The 24100-nt window shown below is 42.3% G+C and overlaps 1 protein-coding gene across 1 annotated transcript in view; it reads right to left on the minus strand.

Moving 5' to 3' along the window:
- Positions 1 to 24100, minus strand: part of LOC126419643 (uncharacterized) — a 143350-nt gene that overhangs the window by 106383 nt on the left and 12867 nt on the right. Inside the window, exons 2-3 of the mRNA XM_050086832.1 lie at positions 21930 to 22070; positions 7284 to 7783 (exon numbers count right to left, since the gene is read on the minus strand). Coding sequence (XP_049942789.1) covers positions 7284 to 7783; positions 21930 to 22070 — 641 coding nt within the window. The remainder of the gene's footprint in view (positions 1 to 7283; positions 7784 to 21929; positions 22071 to 24100) is intronic.

Genomic DNA, 24100 nt, shown 5'->3' on the forward strand with positions numbered 1-24100 from the left:
AATACGAGCCTACGGAATATCGGACCAGGTTTGTGACTGGATTCAGGATTTCCTAGAAGAAAGAACACAACATGTCATTCTTAACGGTTCAAAATCTGCAGATGTAGAGGTAATTTCGGGAGTACCGCAGGGAAGCGTGATAGGACCTTTATTGTTTACAATATACATAAATGACTTAGTTGACAACATCGGTAGCTCCGTGAGGCTATTTGCAGATGACACGGTTGTCTACAAGAAAGTAGCAACATCAGAAGACTCGTACGTACTCCAGGAGGACCTGCAGAGGATTGATGCATGGTGCGACAGCTGGCAGCTTTCCCTAAACGTAGATAAATGTAATATAATGCGCATACATAGGGGCAGAAATCCATTCCAGTACGATTATGCCATAGGTGGTAAATCATTGGAAGCGGTAACGACCGTAAAATACTTAGGAGTTACTATCCGGAGCGATCTGAAGTGGAATGATCACATAAAACAAATAGTGGGAAAAGCAGGCGCCAGGTTGAGATTCATAGGAAGAATTCTAAGAAAATGTGACTCATCGACGAAAGAAGTAGCTTACAAAACGCTTGTTCGTCCGATTCTTGAGTATTGCTCATCAGTATGGGACCCTTACCAGGTTGGATTAATAGAAGATATAGACATGATCCAGCGAAAAGCAGCGCGATTCGTCATAGGGACATTTAGTCAGCGCGAGAGCGTTACGGAGATGCTGAACAAGCTCCAGTGGCGGACACTTCAAGAAAGGCGTTACGCAATACGGAGAGGTTTATTATCGAAATTACGAGAGAGCACATTCCGGGAAGAGATGGGCAACATATTACTACCGCCCACATATATCTCGCGTAATGATCACAACGAAAAGATCCGAGAAATTAGAGCAAATACGGAGACTTACAAGCAGTCGTTCTTTCCACGCACAATTCGTGAATGGAACAGGGAAGGGGGGATCAGATAGTGGTACAATAAGTACCCTCCGCCACACACCGTAAGGTGGCTCGCGGAGTATAGATGTAGATGTAGATGTAGATGTAGAAACTGTCCTGTTGTTACTCTTGTTAAAACCGTATGGCGGAAAAACGTTTTAGATAGCAGTGAGTGGACGTATGTTTTATGTCAACGTTTTCAATTCTACCCTTCGATTACATCATGGATGTCACAAACAAAACTACCTTTGTGAGTGTAAGTAAAAAATAGTTTTACCGTTTGATTTTGCATAATTCGGAACGCAGTGGAACTTTCGTTTTCTGTAGCTCGGCATGTGAAGGACACTATACATCGTGGACAAACCGGTATGCACACGTCACGCTTGGAGTTGTAGTCTAAGGCTTCGAACAACCTGTCCTCACCACAAGTGTGCCTTATTTCCCGTATACTCCGGATGTGGCCCAGTGTGACTTCGAGTATTCAGAAAGAGAAGATACATTTACTACGAGGTAGACAATTTTTCCACCGACGACAAAGTGAATCAGGAAAGGCTAAACTCCATTAGGTAGGACGGTAGATTCTATCGTCAAGTATGGAATATTTGTGCCTCACGGAAAAAGTTTCTTGAATATGTACGGTTATTATTTCAAAATATAATCACAAGCAATCGTGTTACAGATAGCTTCTGTCCTGTCACCGTGACGAATAAAAAAGTGTGGCAATATGAGCGATTAATTGACTAGATCGATTCGTATTAAATGTGCCGGACCGTAATGTGGTGAACGACATCAGATATTGTTAATTTATTGCGGTGATAGTGCAGGAGCAATAAATTAGCAACAGCAGCAAATAAAGTTACATACATGTTTCCTAAGTGCAAACTCTCCCTAACATCCCAATTACGCGAAGCCTTGGGTGCAGCTATTTAGGAGTTTTTTCTCGGAACCTGTAGATACACTCTATTTAAACGCTTCTAAAATCATGCACAAAATAGCCAGTGGCTGTACTGCCAAGGTACCCCATGGTGGCTGTAAAGCTGTATCACAATGCAATGCCGCTCCCATTGTGGTCTTTGCAGCAAGTGCTCGGGGTCACAGGCTTTGTTTGGTACGGCACAGAGCGTCCCTCAGATGTACACACCGTGGGGTTCTCCTAAGGATGACGGAAGCGTTCAGTATCATACCGGCAGAGGCTCTTCTCGTCACTCTAGGAATATGCCCCGCTTACATTACAGAGCATATTAGTTGCGGCGAGATAATATAAATAAAATACAAGAAATAACAGGTTCCAGAATAACTAATACGTTACATCTTGGAGATTGGGCACTTGACAAATGTCAACAGTACTGGACAGAGGAGAGACTACATATGAATCGCATCATTCCCAGCAGAGATAAGGGTCATTTTATGAAAGGAGAAACTGCCGTGGTACAGAAGGAAACTGAAAGGAATACGCAGTGAGACGCACACAAATGATACTTTTATTCTCTAGTCGGCGCTTTCCACAACTCTGCATGCAAACAGGACTGAAGAGATAGTAGTGACGCTTTGGATGCTGTTCATAATATAAGTAGTAATGAGTAAAATAGTATTTTCCTGTGTGCATAGCGCGTTCTCATCTCTCGCGATGCGAGGGTACGTCAAGCATCGTCGAACATTATCGTTTTGGTGATCCGGGTGTTATTGTGTGGGGAGGGATATCACTGCATCAGTGTATTGACACTTTTGTGAATTATGAATCGCCGTGACTTCACAGTAATTATTGCCTTTGACTAGAAGTATCATTTCTGTTCGCCTCATTGCGTATTTCTTTCAGCTACCTTCTGCAATATACAGCAGTGGATCTTTCTATGTATGATCAGAGTTTCATAGGACAATGTTACTTGGCAGTGAGGGAGATATACTGAAATCATAATGTCTTGAATATATACAGTAGTGTCATTACAGTTTAGAGTCAGCATATACAAACTGTTAACATTGATATAACTAAATGTTACAGCATCTTCATTGATATCACTTCTATGTATACGAGGGCTGTTCGGAACGTAAGGTCAGATCGGTCGCGAATGAAAATCAAAAAAATTTTATCTGCAACAGTTAGCCACACCTTCCAACTACCTCTCTAAATAGTCGCTGCTCCGACTTAGACATTTGTCGCGATGTTGTAGAGACTTTCCAGTACCCTTGTGACAGAAAGCCGGCGCCTGTGCTTTCCAGCCGGCTGAAGTGGCCGAGCGGTTCTAGGCACTACAGTCTGGAGCCGCTCGACCGCTACGGTCGCAGGTTCGAATCCTGCCTCGGGCATGGATGTGTGTGATGTCCTTAGGTCAGTTCTAGGGGACTGGTGACCTCAGAAGTTAAGTCCCATAGTGCTCAGAGCCATTTGAACCATTTTTTGTGCTTTCCACCAATTCTCTACGCTGGTTTGCCTTTCGTTATTTGTGCCAAAATGTTGTCTTCGTAGACAGAGGTTCATGTGAGCAGAGATGAACAACGGAGGAAGACAATTAAAGGCTGTCTTGTGGGTGATCAAACAGTTTCCATCTAAAACGCTGCAGGAGCATCTTCATTGCCCCTGCAGAACGTGGCTGAAAATTGTCTTGAAGAAAGAAACGCATGACATTTATGTTTTGTGTGCTGCAGAGCTTCAGGCGAAATCTTTCACCAGTTCCACCTACTTGTCAAGGAGACACTGTTGTTTTAGGCATTTCTACATGATCGCTTTGCACTCTGAAACCTTACCATCCGAACACGCCTTGCAAGGTAAGTCACGGCCCTCCACCATCTCTTTCACCTCAGAATTGCTACCCCCATATAGCCTGTGCGAGACGCTCTTTGCTAGAACGTTCAGAAATTTCCAGAGACCAGGCTAGAGGCAAAAGCCAGGTGATTAAGGTGACTGTTCACGATAAGTAGGGAATCTGGATTAGAGCCCCAATCTTGCACAGCTTTTCAGTTGTAACTACGTATTCAAAGCGGGCGAATACATGGTACTAGAACGTGGACATATCGTGAATGGAGGGCGTTTAGGACGATTCACCTCTGAGATACCGCACGCACAATGCTTTCGACATGCGACGCGGAGGGGGATTGGTACTCTTGCCAAATCTCTCAATTTTCGCGGGCTGTCCCGATTTTCAGAGGAGTCACGAGTCATTCTGAGTAAAGCTTATGAGGAAGCCAAATGTAGGAAATTTGAAATTCAATGCGTATTCAGTTGAAAACAGGTCGAGCACATGAAAATTCCGAAATGAGTGAATTAATCGATAGCGGTATCCTATAACGCTAGAATACGGCGCGACTGGAGGTCGCGACCAGCCGAAGAACGAAGGGCAACAACGCACTGGCCGCCGCCCGCTGCGGTGGCGGGGGTCATTGGTGGGAACAACGTACTCGTCCGCCAACCGGGAACAATGTGCGGAACGTGGTTCTGCCATTTCTGCGGGCTGCTCTGCAGACGACCGCCGACAGCCGCGGTGCGTGGACTTGGTCTGTCCCTCTACTCTGCAGGTCCCGTTGCATTGCTTGCCGTCTCAGTTGTTTCGAACGAAATACCACCGACGGACGGATTTTTTTTTGTTCTAGTTATTGTAAGTAGTAACCCAAAAGGAAAGTGTCTGCGGAAGGTGCGGTGGGCGTCGTTTGAAGAAGGAAAGACACTGCATAAGCAGAAAAGACATATACTGGGCGCTATCCTTCCCTGCAGAAAAGAAATACCAATGGGTTTGTATCGCTTTCTACAAGGAGTAAAAAACTATGAGGATATTTTTTTAATGACATCAGAATGTGAACGTCTTCCTTCGACAAACTACTTTCCAAAATTAGAGGAACGATAACTGGAATGATACCAAACGCACTCGTGAATAGACACTGAAGAAAAGCTGCTGGTAACGATCAGAGAAGATTATTACTATTTTATTTCAATATTTTAATATCATGAGGTTTCATATAATCAAGCACATAGATTAATAAGAAAAACATTTTCGAAATTCTTGCAATCCATCTGTGGCGTACAGCGAACCAGTGCTTAACAATATTGGTTAAAAACAGTCTTGGTTGCAATTTTAGTTTATTTTTCAACTACGCGTTTCGCCTTATTTAGGCATCTTCAGGTTGATCTTAATTTGGTACTTCTTACAACGATCCTTTAGACAGTGTAGTCAAAGGACATCGTCGAATACATCAGGCCAATATCGCTTTCGTTAAACTCAGTAAAAACGTACATCTAGTAAAGTTTCACTTTTTAAACTGCTGATTTTCCGATATTCTTTCACAAAAGCATCTACTGGATTTTTCCACTTCTTTTGTAGCGACAAACCTCAAAAGAAATGTATAAGGGGCGTTCAAAAAAAAAAAAAAAAAAAAAAAAAGAAACGAGCCGGAGGCATATTACAGAAACCATTACCTGTATGTTAGAAGTATTGACCCTGGCTATTGAAACACTTGTCCCACTGTGACAGAAGGCGGTGGATGACTGTCTCATAATATTCCCGGGGCTGCAATGTGAACCAGATCCGCATGTACAGCTGGACGACGTCGTCCGACGTGAATCGTTCGCCCCTCAGCGCCTTTTTAAGGGGACCAAAAATGGCGTAATCACAGGTAGCGAGCTCCGGACTGTATGGAGGGTGACCGAGAACCTCCCGTTTGAATTTCTGCAAGAGTGCCGCGACCGTGTTGGCCGTATGGGGCTTTGCATTGTCGTGGAGTAGAATGGAATGACCCCAGGGTGAGATTTCCTGGTCGTTTTGATTTCATCGCTTGGCGAAGGGTGGTCAAGGTTTGCGAGTAACGCTGGGCATTCACTGTTGTCCCGTCCTGCAGGAAGTGAATCAGAAGGGGGCCTTCTTGGTCAAAGAAGAACGTCAGCATAACCTTTCCTGCACTCGTGTGCATATGGAGTAAGCTGAAAACATAGACTCAATTTCAGTTTTGACAATGTAATGATAACGTAATTCAATACCTTAAGTTAATCAGTTAATAAATATAAAGGGAATAAACTAGGAAGAAACATTATCATTTGAGCATGACCCTTACACTGTGAAAGATTATATAGTGTCAATGTTTTTCTGGTTTGTTCCCTATATATTTATTTACTGTTTAAAGTTTTGGAGTATGTCACTATTACACTGTCAAAGATATCATTCACTCTTTGTTTGCCAGGGATCCCTATACTTATTGGATGTAGAACTCTGATCTCAAAGCAAGGGGCGCGCCTACAGATTCTTATGATCTGCATAGTTAGCCATATTATGACTAGGCAAACAAATTTCCGTCTGTCTGTACGTGATAAAGAATTGCTACTTATTCCTGGCTTTGAACTTCAAAAAAACATCCGATGTAATAGGCTGATGTGGAAGCAGAACCAAAAAGTATTTTCATTGAACGCTCTCGTGACATTTCGTGGCAACCATGTTGTAATTAGGCAAGAAACGAAATAGAGCATCTTTGGCTGGGGCGTTCAGACAGCTGGGGTTCCACATTCAAATAGTATAGACGTCACTGGTGTTTGCACCTCACTCTTCATGTGTGATATCTTTTTTGATGTTGTTCATCAGTACTGTACCCTCATTGAAGACGATAGTCAATGAAAGACTGATGATGGCCTTGTAAACGGAAAACCATTTGTCGAAATAATACTGTAGAACATCGACAATTTTTCATTTATAATTCTTTAATCGTACATCACTGCTTATGAAGAGAAATAAAAGCCTCAGATGGGATCTTAAAGAAGAAGAAAAAGTAAGATACAGAAAGAAGCGAAAGGGATAAAAAATGTTCAGATGTGTGTGAATTCCTAACGGACCAAAGTTCTGAGGTCATCGATCCCTAGACTTTCACGCTACTTAAACTAACTTATGCTAAGAACAACACACACACACACACATGCCCGAGGGAGGACTCGAACTTCCGGCGGGAGGGGTCGCGCAATCCGTGACATGGCGCCTCTAACCGCGAAGCCACACTTTGCGGCGAAAAGGACATGTGACTATAATGGATGAGTAGCGAATACAGAATTCCGAAACATGGGAGAAGGGGCGTTCTATGACCAAGGAAGAAAGGAGAAGAACGTCAGATTTGAGGCCTACGAAACCACCAAGAGTTTAATCACTGATTATGACGGTCAGGAGTCAAGGACGGATTGGATTACCATGGTTGTTGATACGCCTTCATATGTGGTGCAGTCCAGTTCCTGCATTTGAATCTCGTTCTGTTGGAAAATTTCAGTTGTGGCGCAGATGAATAATAACGGAATACCTTCGTTGATGAACCGATTTCTTCGACTTCCATGTTTCCGTTCATAGTAGCATTTACTGAAAGTATCTAAACGTAAGATACTAATTAATTACTTACCTTATAATGGTCTGGTGGTGCTGAATATTCCCAATCAGCTGTTGATATATTTCGGCTTCCGAGACTGTGGAACTTCTGCAGTGCAGGAAATCAGAAAAGGCTCCATCAACCAAGAACGGCGATGATTTCGGCAGTACCTGGACATATGACTCCTGGACTATACTTTCAGTGATGGTAACACCACTTGGTGACTGCTTTAGAGTTGGAGTAACGCCAGCTGCGAGATTGTCATTCAGGACCGCCAGTTCGGCGGCCACTTGCAGTATCAAGGCTATCAGGGAGCCGTCGATGAGCACTGTAGTCTCAGACATAGCAAATCCAAAAGCCAGTTCAAGGCTGTACAGTATCTCATAGACCGGTGAGGATCGAGCATCGAACGGCAGCCATATAGGAACGGGAATATCTCTGCTGATGGAGGAAGTATTCTTGGATATTGCACCCATTATGTTCCTGACAATGGGAGCCAGCAGCCAGTACGCTGTGTTGATTCTGTACGTCACCTGTAAAACCAAAACACTTTCTACAATTGCTGATGGTAATATTGCTGCATATCTAAACTGCAAACTAGGAGGCCACTCCACCTTGGGGACCGCACCACATAAATGCAAAGTTTAAAAAAAGTCGTAGTTTTAATACTGTAATGTAGGACCTCTTTTAACCTCCTTAGTTATCACGTAGCATGTATGCTTCATCCAAATTTTATTGTTTTTGTATCTCAGGGAGTAAATTAAACTCGCTGCAGTTCGTTGTAGTATATATGAGAGATGGGCCGTTCGCGAACTAACGGGTCCAAAGGAACGGTTTATCAAGATGAACGGAGCGAGTGATTCATAGTTCACTTCGGTCGCGGTTTTCTACTCATAGTTTTTTTAAATGGAACTACGTTAGTTTTGTTAGCGCATCTGAACATATAAACAAATACGTAATCAGTGCCGTTTGTTGCATTGTAAAATGTTAATTACATCCGGAGATATTGTAACCTAAAGTTGACGCTTGAAACCTCCGACGTTCAGTTGCGTGTTGTAACAAACACGGGCCACGGTCGGCGAGCAGCATCTGCAGGGACATGTTTACGATGACGACCGTGTTTACGAGTGTGGCTGTAGTGCACTGTTGTGGTTTGGTCTAGCTGTCGCAGTGTCCGCATGTAGCGCTTGCTGCTATTGTTATGCTGCATTCGTCTCCGCACGCAGACCAACTGTAGTACACCGTGTTACCAGACGTCTGTGATAGTGTAGTGTTGTAGGAACTGTGACCATGGTGTATTCGAACTCTGAAAAGGCGGAGATGATACTCATCTATGGCGAGTGTCGACGAAATGCAGCTGAAGCCTGCAGGGTGTATGCAGAACGGTACCCGGACAGAGAGCATCCAACGTGCCGCACATTGCAAAACATCTACCGCCAACTGTATGCAACAGGTATGGTCGGTGCGCGTAAACGGGTCCGTAACAGGCCCGTCACAGGAGAAGCGGGTGCAGTTGGTGTGTTAGCTGGTGTTGCCATGAATCCACACATGTGTACAAGGGACATTGCGAGAGCCGGTGGACTGAGTCAAAGTAGTGTCATGCGCATACTGCATCGTCACCGCTTTCACCCGTTTCATGTGTCGCTACATCAGCAATTACATGGTGATGACTTTAATCATCGAGTGCAATTTTGTCAATGGGCATTAACAGAGAATGCGTTGCAGCTCTGCCTGTTTACCGATGAAGCGGGTTTCACAAGCCACGGGGCAGTGAATCTACGGAACATGCATTACTGGTCCGTGGACAATCCTCGCTGGCTCAGACAGGTAGAGCGACAGCGATCGTGGACTGTAAACGAACTATATTTTCAGATTCCATCGGCATTGTTTTCATTATTTTTATGTGTTTGGTGTTAAATTTTCTGAGTAGTGTACATTTCTGTTATTTCCTAACAGAAACAGTATTCACTTGCAACATGTTCTACAATTTTGATGAATCACACCAATCCCTTAAGTTTGGTTCGTCAGCATTGTTTTTTCCCAAGACAATACGTCGATCAAAAATATAAAATCTAAGTTCAGGACTGAGGTCAAATGTAAAAGACTTTACATGTGACAAGGGCCTTATCGACCATACGGCTGCTCTAAGAGTCTCTTCCATTTCTTTCTGTCGAGTGCACTGTTTGTTCACTCCGTGTTGATGTCCATCCTAACAGTGTTCTCTGGAATGTTATATTGCCGCCTAATTCTGGATCTGCCTCTTTCTCTCGTTCTATATAGTGTCGTGCACAACGCTATTTTACATGGTCTACTTTCCGTCTTTCTTGCTCTTGTTTAGCACTTCGATGATGTTACGGTAATTGTACAGCCCTCTTAATTCTTCATTTTTTCTTATTCTCCGCTCCATGTTGTCTTCATCATACGTCGGTCTAAGAAATTTGGTTAGTATTTTTCTTTTGAATATTAACAGTTTTTCTTTATCTTTCTTTCTAAATATTACTGCTGCTCATTGGTATAATGTTACCGGTATACTAGTCGATTGATAGAAGCAGATTTTGAAGTTAGTACTAATTCAGATTTTGATAAAACAAGAAGCTATTTTTCTCGCTGTTGCTACATAGGTGTCTCTTTCTATATCTTTTCTACCGTTGTTACTAAAGCGACTCACTAAGTAATTGAAGCTGTCAAATGTCTTGAAAGCACATCCATCAAAAGTGTATCACTTTGAATTTACTCAGTTATGACCAGATATTCTGCTTTTTATTCATTAACAGTAATCCTGTTTTCTCAATGAATTTGTAATAAGTCTGCATCATTCTGATACATTCTGTTTTGGAACTACTTATTAATGCTACGTCATCTGCATGTTTAGTGACGTTCATACCCTGAAATTGGATCCGTTATGGATTAGTTTCAGTAAATTCTATATCGATCTTCCCTAAGACGAAGTTAAATAAAATAAATGAAATGTAGTCCCCTTCTCTCAATCCAATTTCTCTTGTGGCTGTCTTTGTACGACATGGCTTTTTTATCTTTACATGTTTTAACTAATCTGATTAGCTTTTATGATAATTTCAGATTCCCTCATTATATTTAGGATTCTCTGCCGGTATATGCTGCCGTAAGCCTTTTTGAAATCTAAAAGTAATATGTGGGCATCTGCACTGAAACCCCGCGCATTCTCTGTTATTTGCCGTAGAGTGAATAAATGATTTAATGTGGATCTGTTTCTTCGGAAATCGCGTTGATGATCACCAGTTAGTTCTCCAGTTATTGGGATCAGTCTGTTTAATAGGTAAATAGCTAGAATTTCTTACATGATATCTACTAAAGTAATTCCTCTGCAGTTATCGGTGACAAGAAGTAGACAAATTAATTCATATGGGTTTATTCGGAAAAATTTTCTGTAAGTAGCTGATATGTACTAAGCCAACTATCACCTCCCAAACCTTGCGCTTGCTGCCTTGAAATTCCCAGTGGAGCCCGGTCAAAGTCATGGTTCAGCACTTAGGAAAATCGCCAAGTCTCGTAGAAGAATAGTTAACAGGATTATAGTACTTCGATTTGCAGTAATAATATTTCTTTCGCAACTCATTCCATCCAAACAAGGCCCCATAAAATTTTATCCACTTTCTGAAGACAGAAGCGTATTCTTGAGCACATGGAACACGTGAAAAGGATTTTCATGTTGTTGTTGTTGTGGTCTTCAGTCCTGAGACTGGTTTGATGCAGCTCTCCATGCTACTTTATCCTGTGCAAGCTTCTTCATCTCCCAGTACCTACTGCAACCTACATCCTTCTGAATCTGTTTAGTGTATTTATCTCTTGGTCACCCTCTACGATTTTTACCCCACCACGCTGCCCTCCAATACCAAATTGGTGATCCCTTGATGCCTCAAAATATGCCCCACTGACCGGTACCTTCTCCTAGTCAAGTTGTGCCACAAATTTCTCTTCTCTCCAATTCTTTTCAATACCTCCTCATTAGTTATGTGATCTACCCATCCCATCTAATCTTCAGCATTCTTCTGTAGCACCACATTTCGAAAGCTTCTATTCTCTTCTTGTCCAAACTATTTATCGTCCACGTTTCACTTTCATAGATGGCTACACTCCATACAAATACTTTCAGAAACGACTTCCTGACACTTAAATCTATACTCTATGTTAACAAATTTACCTTTTTCAGAAACGTTTTCCTTTCCATTGCCAGTCTACATTTTATATCCTCTCTACTTCGACCATCCTCAGTTATTTTGCTCCCCAAATAGCAAAACTCATTTACTACTTTAAGCCTCTCATTTCATAATCTAATTCCCACAGCATCACCCGATTTAATTCTACTGCATTCCATTATCCTTGTTTTGGTTCTGTTGATATTCATCTTATATACTACACTACTGGCCATTAAAATTGCTACACCACGAAGATGTCGTGCTACAGACGCGAAATTTAACCGACTGGAAGACGATCCTGTGATATGCAAATGATTAGCTTTACAGAGCATTCACACAAGGTTGGCACCGGTGGCGACACCTACAACATGCTGACATGAGGAACATTTCCAACCGATTTCTCATACACAAACAGCAGTTGACCGGGATGGCCTAGTGAAACTTTGTCGTGATGCCTCGTGAAAGGAGGAGAAATGGGTACCATCACGTTTCCGACTTTGATAAAGGCCGGATTGTAGCCTATCGCGATTGCGGTTTATCGTATGGCGACATTGCTGCTCGCGTTGGTCGAGATCCAATGACTGTTAGCAGAATATGGAATCGCTGGGTTCAGGAGGGTAATACGGAACGCCGTGCTCGATCCCAACGGAATCGTATCACTAGCGGGTGAGATAACAGGCATCTTATGCGCATGGCTGTAATGGATAGTGCAGCCACATCTCGATCCCCGAGTCAACAGATGGGGACGTTTCCAAGACAACAACCATTTGAACGAACAGTTCGGCGACGTTTTCAACAGCATGGACTGTCAGCTCGGAGACCATGGCTGCGGTTACCCTTGACGCTGCATCACAGGCAGGAGCGCCTGCGATAGTGTACTCAACGACGAACCTGGGTACACGAATGGCAAAACGTCACTTTTTCGGATGAATCCAGTTTCTGTTTACAGCATCATGATGGTCGCATCCGTGTTTGGCGACATCGCGATGAACGCACATTGGAAGCGTGTATTCGTCATCGCCATACTGGCGTATCACCCAGCGTGATGGTACGGGGTGCCATTGGTTACACGTCTCGGTCACCTCTTGTTCGCCTTGACGGCACTTTGAGCAGTGGACGTTACATTTCAGATATGTTACGACCCGTGGCTCTACCCTTCATTCGATCCCTGCGAAACCCTACATTTCAGCAGGATAATGCAAGACCGCATGTTGCAGTTCCTGTACGGGCCATTCTGGATACAGAGAATGTTCGACTGCTGCCCTGGCCAGCACATTCTCCAGATCACTCACCAACTGAAAACGTCTAGTCAATGGTGGCCGAGCAACTGGCTCGTCACAATACGCAAGTGACTACTCTTGATGAGCTGTGGTATCATGTTGAAGCTGCACGGGCAGCTGTATCTCTACACGCCATCCTAGCTGTGTTTGACCCCATGCCCAGGCGTATGAAGGCCGTTATTACGGCCAGAAGTGGTTGTTCTGGGTACTGATTTCTCAGGATCTATGCACCCAAATTGCGTGAAAATGTAATCACATGTCAATTCTAGCATAACTTATTTGTCCAGTGAACACCCGTTTATCATTTGCATTTCTTTTTGGTGTAGCAATTTTAATGGCCAGTAGTGTAGTTTCAAGACACTGTCCATTCCGTTCAACTGCTCTTCCAAGTCCTTTGCTGTCTCTGACAGAATTACAGTGTCATCGGCGATCCTCAAAGTTTTTATTTCTTCTCCATGTATTTTAATTCCTACAGGATTTTCATATAAGTATATATGTTATAACAGATTCGTTATCATAAAAGCATATAAGTATATAAGGAGACGATGTCGGCAACTTTTTTATTCAAATTAAATATAAGTAAAACATTTTTTCTCTTTTTTACGTTCCTTATGTTATCATGTCTAACAATCATGTTTGCTTGTACTTACAATATTTTATTTTTAAATCTGAAACACAGATGTCTGTATCGACATAAACCTCTTTTCGTGATGACTGGGTGTTGTGTGGTGTCCTTAGGTTAGTTAGGTTTAAGTAGTTCTAAGTTCTAGGGGACTGATGACCATAGATGTTGTCCCATAGTGCTCAGAGCCATTTGAACCATTTTTAAACCTCTTTTAAAAAGAATTCGGATTTTCATTGTGATGTTAATAAATCGCGTTCAGTATTGAAACGAGTTTCATTCGTGTAATTTTTATTACCTAATCAATTCAATCGATCATGTTTTGTATAACAATTGTACAATTAAATAATAAACATTAAACACTTCATTGTTGATCTAAAATGCTATTTTTTCCTGCTATTTATCAGAAATCACTAATTCCGACACACACTTGAGGCTATATGGAATGTAGTGAAACGAGAGACAGGGTAACAGCCTCAGCACAGTGTAACATCATGTTTGAAATGTAGTAGAAAGCGTAGGGACAAACAGCCGAAGCAAACAATCACAGAAGTATGTTGAAAAAGTAACTCTCTAAAATTAAGTCTTACGAATTAATCACCAGTGTCTTCTTCTGAATTTAAGAACATTATGTATCCTCTAAAAAATAAAAGGTCATCTGGTTTTGATGGTATTTCCGATAGATTACTAAAGATTTGTTCCAATATTTTATTTTACATTTCACTATGACCGGTTTCGGCTAATGCCACCTTAAGATCATAAAATATTCTGATTTATTAACGTCAAACTAAACATGTAGGTACAGAGCACTTACTATCTTGATCACATAAATTTTTACATTTCACTATGTCCGGTTTCGGCTACTGCCATCTTCAGATCATAAAATATTCTGATGTGGTATTAATGTCAAACTAAACATGTAGGATACAGCACGTACTACGTACCTACATGTTTAGTTTGACGTTGATACCACGTCAGAATATTTTATGATCTGAAGATGGCAGTAGCCGAAACCGGTCATAGTGAAATGTAAAAATTTATGTGATGAAGACGAACCTGTAAAATAAAGTGCCAAAAATATGATCACGGACTCATTTTCTGACGTTATGACTTCAATTGAATGCTCCAATATAATAAGCTCAGTCTTATCTGAAATACGTAATGCATCAGTAACTCAAAAGATTTTCGAGAGCGACAGAAATATGCCGTTGTTAAACCCCTCTTTAAGAAAAATAATAAGAGAGATGTCAATAACTGCCGACCTGTTTCACTGCTGACATCATTTTCTAAAATTTTTGAGAAGGTGATGTATTCTAGAACAGAGTCTCACCTTTGTGGCAATAATACCCTCGGTAAATCACATCTGAGTTTCAGAAGAGTTTCTCTACTGAGAATGACATTTACATATTCATTCGCCAAATTTTACAAGCATTACGTATTAAAAAAAAATCAGATGGTATTTTCTTTGTGAATCATGGTATTCTCTTAGATAAACTGAAGTTTTATGGGATTGATAATATAGCCAAGCAGTGGATAATGTCACATCTAACCAATGGGTAATTCAACCAGTACAGTCTAGTGACATAATTCTGTCTAGGCAGAAATCATGTTCGGGCTTCCCAAAGGTCCAGTCTTAGGTCCACTACTTTTCCTCACACATGTGAACGATCTTCCACCTAATGTACAACAGTCAGAATCAGAATTAGTAATTTTTGTCGATGACACTAGTATTGTAATCAGCTCATAGTACAAAAATAGCAGAAAGTCTGAGGTGAAGAGGTTAGGTCAGGAGAGGAATTCCTCACGGAACGCTTGAAACAGTCAGCAGACTAATGACTAAAATACACTGGTATACAAAGTTAAAGCAACAAACCGCTATTTTCCCATTCTGTGTCTAATTCACGATATAATCATGCAAACTGACAACAGGTGTCCATACGATTATGTTCTGGGCGGGAGGTGGCACTCCAGTCAACGGACAACCACGCCAACAATATCGCCAGGGCATTTATCAAACGGGGTAGTGTTCGTAGGGTAATCCCTCATCCACAACTGCTGTGTACACAGTCACAGATGGTGCAGTATGGCACAGAGAAGACGCCTACCAGACTCTCGGCCGTGGAGAGCCATATGAAGAATGGAAGCAGGAGTGCAGCAAACTGGTGTGTCCCAATGGCTTAATGTGAATCTTTCTTTCGTTTCTCGGATGCGGCGACAGCTTATAGAGACCGAAACTGTATCCCGAAGACCAGGGCAGGATCGACTGTTTGTGAGATCAGAAAGAGAGGACCGTTATTTGGTTGTAAGTGCACGGCGGTACCGCCTCAGTAGTGCACTGCAACTGGCGTCTGACCCCAGAACATCGACTGGCCTTGTGGTATCGAGACAAACGGTGTACAGAAGGCTTCGGCAGAGTGGGCTTTATTGTCGGAGATCTGCTGTTTGTGTACTTCTGACGCGACTTCACAGAAGGGAAAATCTACAGTGGATTTGCCGGCATACCGCTGGACGGTCGAACAGGGGGCCAATGTTCTTTTCACAGATTGTAACGCTGGAAATGCATATCCTCCTATTTCCATCTATTGTACTATAAATTTTTTCCTTATTTTCTTACCTGAAGATATGACATTTCTGTGTCTTTATATATTGTAATTATTTTGCTATTTGTATATGTATATGTCGATGTATAATTGGTTTGTTTTGTAAATATTATTTGTATTTTTAAGCTGGGTCTGGCCTAGGGAAAACTATGCTATCGAACGATTACATCGATAGGTCGTGTGGAGAACCAAAGTGTTTAGGATCTTTGGTAGTGTTAACTCTGCCACATGGAGCGCGGGCAGAGAGGGGTCTGTCGGGAGTAGGGCGGTGGAGCAGGTGTGTCGAGTGACGCTCCCGCGAGTTGACGCGCTTCCGGTGTTTGGCAGCATGTAATTGCGCTCGACTTGCTTAGATAGTTTCTGACACGGTGTCGCGGACGGGAAGCATTAGCTGGCGCACATCAAGAGCCCGTTTCGCCTGGTGACCATGTCGAGAAAGAGATGCGCCGACATCCAGCTTCTGCAACAGCGACGGCCGACAATGAGTGACTGTCGCCACCTCCTCCATCGACGGCTTCAAACCTTCAATCAACCAACAAGGAAGACTGGAAGCACGTAAAGTTTTAGAACTGTATGGTAGACCTCAGCTATTCAAACTGTTCCATTTGCGTAACTAAAATTACAGCAACTTGGCATGAACATTTGTTGCTCATTGTCCCAATTGCATTACCAAGCAAGGTCCCTTCCCTTTCCGAAATGAACCCCAGTGTCGTTGAAATTCAAACGCCAGCATTAAAGTAATATCATTCCATTTCACTGCTTTAATTTCAAAGTTCAGTTAAAGTATTCATAGTTGGCTACAATATTTAGATTACACAAGCACAAATTAAGAGTGCGAGTTTTGTTACCATATTTTAGCTTACCTGTGACTGCAGCTCAGCTTGGTATGTACTAAATTTTACTATTGTTAATTGTTCAGAATCATTTAATTCAGGTTCAAAGTTAAATATCTTATTTCTAAATTGCGTAGATTCAAGTAGCTTTTTAAATGATTGTTGAGGTAGCCCAAGTCTAACCTTATATAATTTAATTTCGCAGTGCTTCAGAAACACAGCTCGCTATTAATTTCAGTCACTAAATTAACTTTCAATTTTCCGGTTTTATTAATTCTTTTGCTAAATTAAGTCAGAGTGTAGCGAAATTTATTACTTCTGGCAAACTTTCAGTTTTCATACAACACGTGTCAACATTCAGTTGCCACGCTTTTAGTGCTAATTATATGTGCGTTAATCTTTCATTTTCAGTAATTATAGTAGTTGTCCATAGGACTGGCGAACGTAATTTTCTCCAAATTTCAAATATCCAATTAACGCCAATTAATTGTTAACGTAACGACCGCACATTTACTTTCTTTGTTAATTTTACCCTTTTCTCAAAATTAATTTACACCGATTTCATTTGCATTTTTCCTTTCATTTAGATGTAACCCTTTCCTCCCTCTTTACCGACAAATTAACTTCGGTGACGATTGCTTTTCCCAAAATTCCATTAGGTGCTCGCGGTTTAATTTTTCACTGTCATTAAGGTCGATAAGTGAGTGGGAGGTTACAAGATGAGTCCCCATTTGGTCTCGAGAGTGCTTCACGACGGATTCGCATCTGGAGGGAACGTGGAACTCGATTTCGGAACTCACACTTTCTGGAAAGAGACGGACTGATGTGGCAGGGATTATGTTAACCACGCGTACACCTCTTCAAGAAATTGTACGGGTGAACCCGCAAGGTTTAACTGCCATCAAGTATCGTGACGAGATCTTAGGACCTCATGTACGGTTCTTGCGAGATGCTGTGGCCACCGACTTCGTATAGATGGACGATAATGCTCGACCTCGAAGACCACAGGTGGTTGGTGTTTTCTTGGAAACGGAAAATGCTCCACCATGGCGTGACCTGCTCCCTCTCCCAATCTGAGGCCCATAGAGCATATCTGAGGTGCACAAGGAGATGGATTGCATCACGTCAGCATCCACCAGCCACTCTCTAGCAATTTTGAGCAGCCTGCAGGAGGAACGGGCGTAATTGCCTCAGTATGATGACATCATACACAGTGTGCCCCGTCGTTGTCATGCCTGTATTGCTGCCGACGGCCGGGGTGGCCGAGAGGTTCTAGGCGCTACAGTCTGGAACGGCGCGACCGCTACGGTCGCAGGTTTGAATCCTGTCTCGGGCATGGATGTGTGTGATGTCCTTAGGTTAGTTAGGTTTAAGTAGTTCTAAGTTCTAGGGGACTGATGACCTCAGAAGTTAAGTCCCATAGTGCTCAGAGCCATTTGAACCATTTTTGGATTCCTGCCAGAGGTGATCACACCCCATACTTTACATATTAACAGTTGTCAGAATGTGTGTACAAACCATTAAAATTGGAAAAAACGAACATTTTTGTCTGCCTTCATGCGTTATGCAGTTGTTTATGTTCTGGATTCTGTACATTGTTTCTACTTTACTGTCACCTGTGCATACTCTTTCGTGGCAAAATAAACGCAAACTTGTAAAATTTCTGTTTGTTGCTCTAATTTTGGACATCGGTGTAAACAAATAAATCAAAATAAAAACAAAAAAGTTGTATATGAAATCTCCCTGTTGCCCTTCATCCATATTTCACAGAATATTGTGCAAGAGTGCAAGAAAGTGAGAAACTCAGTTTTACACGAGTTATGATTTCTAAATCCATGTTTATTTGTGGCTAGAAGCCTTTTTCCCCTCGAGGAAATTTATTATATTCGATCTTGGCACATGCTCAAGAGCAACCGACGTTAGAGATATCGGTCTGCATTTTTGAGAGTCGGGTATTTTAGCTTCTTATGCACGGGAGTCACGCACTGTTTCTTCGAGTGGCTTGGAAATATGGACCGGGCGAGAAATTCTCTTGAAAGACAAACCAAATATACGGGCACTGTCGAAGAGCACTCTCTATATAACCTAATGGGGATTCATTCTATCTGGACCCGGAGAGTTCAGCTCTTTCAGCGGCTTTCAAACGCAAGAGATCCCTATTTCTATGTCATCCACACACTGTTCTTGTGTCAGTCAAAGTATGGAAATTCTGTAAGATCCACTTACGTGAATGTTTTTATAAACACGAAATTTAAAACTTAAGCTTCATTTTTGCTGTTTTCTGTCGTCACGCCGGACTGGCCTTACTATAGGGGAAAGGGATGCTACGTTGGAATACTTTTCAGACTTTAGCCTTTATCCAGCCGTGTAATAGAAGATTAATACATATTCTTGTTCCGTTTATAAATAGTATCATTCAGATGTTTTGAGAACATGGTTGTGGAGTAACAGCGATTGATATAAAATTAACTCAGTACTAAGAAAACAGTCATAATCGCGTATTTTTAGAGCCGACGGTTTTCAGCCCATCGTAGGGACCATCTTCAGGGCGAACATACTGTGAAATACCAATATACAGGGTGGTCTATTGATAGTGACCGGGCCAAATATCTCACGAAATAAGCACCAACCGAAAAAACTTCAAAGAACTAAACTCGTCTATCTTGAAGGGCTGCCATAGGTCAAACGGATATCAGCTGCGTTTTTTAAACAGGAACGCCAATATTTTATTACATATTCGTGTAGTACGTAAAGAAATATGAATGTTTTAGTTGGACCACTTTTTTCGCTTTGTGATAGATGGCGCTGTAATAGTCGCAAACATACAAGTACGTGGTATCACGCAACTTCCGCCAGTGCGTATGGTATTTGCTGCGTGATACATTACCCGTGTTAAAATGGATCGTTTACCAATTGCGGAAAAGGTCGATATCGTGTTAAGGTATGGCTATTGTGATAAAAATGCCCAACGGGCGTGTGCTATGTATGTTGCTCGCTATCCTGGACATCATCCAAGTATCCGGACCGTTCGCCGGATAGTTACGTTATTTAAGGAAACAGGAAGTGTTCAGCCACATGTGAAACGTCAACCACGACCTGCAACAAATGATGATGCCCAAGTAGGTGTTTCAGCTGCTGTCGCGGCTAATCCGCAAGTCGGTAGCAGAAAAATTAGCCGAAAATCGGGAATCTCAAAAACGTCGGTGTTGAGAATTCTACATCAAAATCGTTTGCACCTGTACCATATTTCTATGCACCAGGAATTGCATGGCGACGACTTCAAACGTCGTGTACAGTTCTGCCACTGGGCACAAGAGAAATTACGGGACGATGACAGATTTTTTGCGCGCGTTCTATTTAGCGACGAAGCGTCATTCACCAACAGCGGTATCGTAAACCGGCATAATGTGCACTATTGGGCAACGGAAAATACACGATGGCCGCGACAAGTGGAACATCAGCGAGCCTGGCTGGTTAATGTATGGTGCGGCATTATGGGAGGAAGGGTAATTGGCCATTTTATCGACGGCAATCTAAATGGAGCAATGTATGCTGATTTCCTACATAGTGTTCTACCGATGTTTCTACATGATGTTTCACTGCATGACAGAATGGCGATGTACTTCCAACATGATGGATGTCCGGCACATAGCTCGTGTGCGCTTGAAGCGGTATTGAATAGCATATTTCATGACAGGTGTATTGGTCGTCGAAGCACCATACCATGGCCCGCACGTTCACCGGAACTGACGTCCCCGGATTTCTTTCTGTCGGGAAAGTTGAAGGATATTTGCTGTCGTGATCCACCGACAACGCCTGACAACATGCGTCATGCTCATTGTCAATGCATGTGCGAACATTACGGAAGGCGAACTACTCGCTGTTGAGAGGAATGTTGTTACACGTGTTGCCAAATGCATTGAGGTTGTCGGACATTTATCGCATTCATGTGGTATTTACAGGTAATCATGCTGTAACAGCATGCGTTCTCAGAAATGATACGTTCACAAAGGTACATGTATCACATTGGAACAACCGAAATAAAATGTTGAAATGTACCTACGTTCTCTATTTTAATTTAAAAAACCTACCTGTTACGAACCGTTCGTCTAAAATTGTGAGCCATAAGTTTGTGACTATTACAGCGTCATCTATCACAAAGCGAAAAAAGTGGTCCAACTAAAACATTCATATTTCTTTACGCACTACACGAATATGTAATAAAAAATGGGGGTTCCTATTTTTAAAAAAACGCAGTTGACCTATTGCAGTGCCATCTAGCGGGCCAACCACAGCGCCATCTTGTTTCCCCCTTCAAGCTAGACAAGTTTCGTTCATTGTAGTTTTTTCGCTTGACGCTTACGTCGTGAGATATTTCACCCTGTCACGATCAATGGACCACCCTGTATATCTTAGACAAAACTAATAACAACCTTTTTATAAGAGTGGATTACGTAAATATAATGTTTTACCCGCTGGTCAACTGTTGGTGGCGTTACGTCTACCAAGACGTGGCAGGAGACTAAAGAATTTACTTATGCAAGCTATGAGCACATGAGCGTAAGCAACGCCTCCAGCGGTGACCAATGGTAGAGGTCTAGGCTTAAAAATTGAAGTATAAATACAATTTGTGTTGAGTTAACAATTTCAAGAAACCAGGTTCATTTTAAAAACCACTGTTATATAAATAAACATAAAAAGTATGTGATATAACTTTTCAACGTCAAACTTATAAAATAAGGTAAGTAAGTTAGCTTATCTTCATTCGTAATATACTAAGAGAGAAGGAAACAATTTCCTGTCTGTATTCTATTGACTTTGTGCTTATTTTTATCCTATTTCTATTATTTAATAACGTAGCAAGTTTAAGTGTGCCTATTTGTAATTGTATATACAGAGCCCTCTAGCCAGGTACTATGGACGCCAGTGCTATGGTAGCGGCGCAATATGGCTGCCCCCACTGCCGCGCTGCTGTCCGTCGCCTAGGCAACGATAGGATCGATGCCACACAACAGAGGGAATCCATCATCTTAGTGCAGAAGATATTGGCAGCCTAGATTGTGTATAGAAAATACGAACATTTTGCTTTTATATTTAATATGATTGTATAAACGACATTTAGTGAGTGACGATGTATTGATTTTTATTTTAACGGATATCGGAGCTCACCTGCATAAAGCGGCGCAGCTTGACGGCCGTGGCTTGGTAGCGCGCCCGGTGTCCGGCCTTGTCGGGGAACCGCTGGCGAGACTCTGCCAGCAGACGCAGCAGCTCCGTCAGGCGCTGACCGTCCAGCGAAAACGAGAACATCTGCACAGCGCAAGCCAAAACATACACATCAGTTCCCACAGACCACGGAACAATCTCCAAAAGCGGTACTGCAATTGTCACGAAACTCGAGCAGCTTTTTATAACACTGCTGCAACCAAAAACACCACAGGTAAAACCAGCCGAGTTGCATTGTTCTGGTTAATGCTGTCACGCCAAGCTGACTGTTGATGCTGTTAGATGTATGTATGCAAACTGAAAAGACGAATGAAAGTTTTTACCAAGGCCGGGATTCAAAACTGCATCTCCTGCTTACTAGGCAGATTCACCAATCAGTAACCCACCCTCGCACAGTGACACTGCACAGCTGCATGGACTACGCAAACACGCCACAATCCTCAGTCCCAATACCCATTCACAACCACTTGGTATTTCCCCCTTGAACTCCAACAGTATTGTAGAGGCTCTCCAACTATAACGGGGGAGCCTGCCTGAAACCCAGGCATATGTTCCTTAATCAAATGAAAGTGTATGGTCCCAGGGTGGCAGGGGTAAAATACAGGGAGCGAAAGGCTATTTACAATTTGTACAGAAGCCAGTTATAAGAGTCGAGGGACATGAAATGGAAGCAGTGGTTGGGAAGAGAATGAGACAGGATTGTAGCCTCTCCCCGATGTTGTTCAATCTGTATATTGAGCAACCAGTAAAAGAAACAAAAGAAAAATTCGGAGTAGGTATTAAAATCCATGGTGAAGAAATAAACACTTCAACACCGATGACGTTGTAATTCTGTCAGAGACAGCAAAGGACTTGGAAGAGCAGTTGAACGGAATGGACAGTGTCTTGAAAGGACGATATAAGATGAACATTAACAAAAGCAAAACGAGGATAATGGAATATAGTCGAATTAAGTGGGGTGATTCCGAGGGAATTAGATTAGGAAGTGAGACACTTAAAGTAGTAAACGAGTTTTGCTATTTGGGGAGCAAAATAACTGATGATGGTCGAAGTAGAGAGGATATAAAATGTAGTATGGCAATGGCAAGGAAAGCTTTTCTGAAGAAGAGAAAATTTGTTAACATCGAGTATAGATTTGTCAGGAACTCGTTTCTGAAAGTATTTGTATGGAGTGTAGCCATGTATGGAAGTGAAACATGGACGATAAATAGTTTGGACAAGAAGGACTGAATACCACAATAACAACAAGGTGGTCCCAGAGACCTTTTCAAGTCGCAAACAGCTATGATGTATGCATGCAGACTGAAGCGACGAATGAAAATATATATCAAAGCTGGGAATACCAAATGGGCAGAGGCGTCAATGGGAATTTGGACTGAGGAAGGAGACGTGCTCGGTAGTCCATGCAGTAGCGCTAAGCTACTACGCCAGGGTGGCGTAGTGGTTAGCGCATCTGCCTAGTGTACAGGAAACCCAGGTTCGAATCCAAGCCTTGTAGAAATTTTCATTTGTAACTTCAGTCTGCATGAATACGTCGTAAGTTTGAGACTCGAAAAGGTTTCTGGAACCATATAGTTTGATTTGATGGTGTTAGATTATAAGGTAGCAGTTAGGACAAACAGCTTGGTCGAATGGTGACCGTGCACAATTTGTCAGGTGAACTGCGGTAAAGTTCCGTAGCGCAAGTTGGAAGAAGGAACAATCAGGAGAATTGTTTGTCGTTAAATCTTCATGTCGTTCGTAGGCTGTGCAATTAGTTCGCTACACACAGGTTTAGCAGTCCACAAAGTTCAGTCAAGGACAGTCCAGGCCTTCCAAGGGCGTTGTCGAACAATTTTTGCTGATAAACACTTGAAAGAATAAGACTGCGACTCTATCAGTACTTGCTGCACCGAGTGGAAAGACATTTATTTTTCGTTCATCGTAACGTCGTACACTATGTGATCAAAAGTATCCGGACACCTGGCTGAAAATGATTTAAAAGTTCGTGGCGGCTTCCATCGGTAATGCTGGAATCCAGTATGGTGTTGGCCACACTTAGCCTTGATGACAACTTCCACTCTCGCAGGCATACATTCAGTCAGGTGCTGGAAGGTTTCTTGGGGAATGGAAAC

This window comes from Schistocerca serialis, chromosome 9 (assembly GCF_023864345.2).
Source record: "Schistocerca serialis cubense isolate TAMUIC-IGC-003099 chromosome 9, iqSchSeri2.2, whole genome shotgun sequence".
In the NCBI taxonomy this organism is placed as follows: Eukaryota; Metazoa; Arthropoda; class Insecta; order Orthoptera; family Acrididae; genus Schistocerca; species Schistocerca serialis.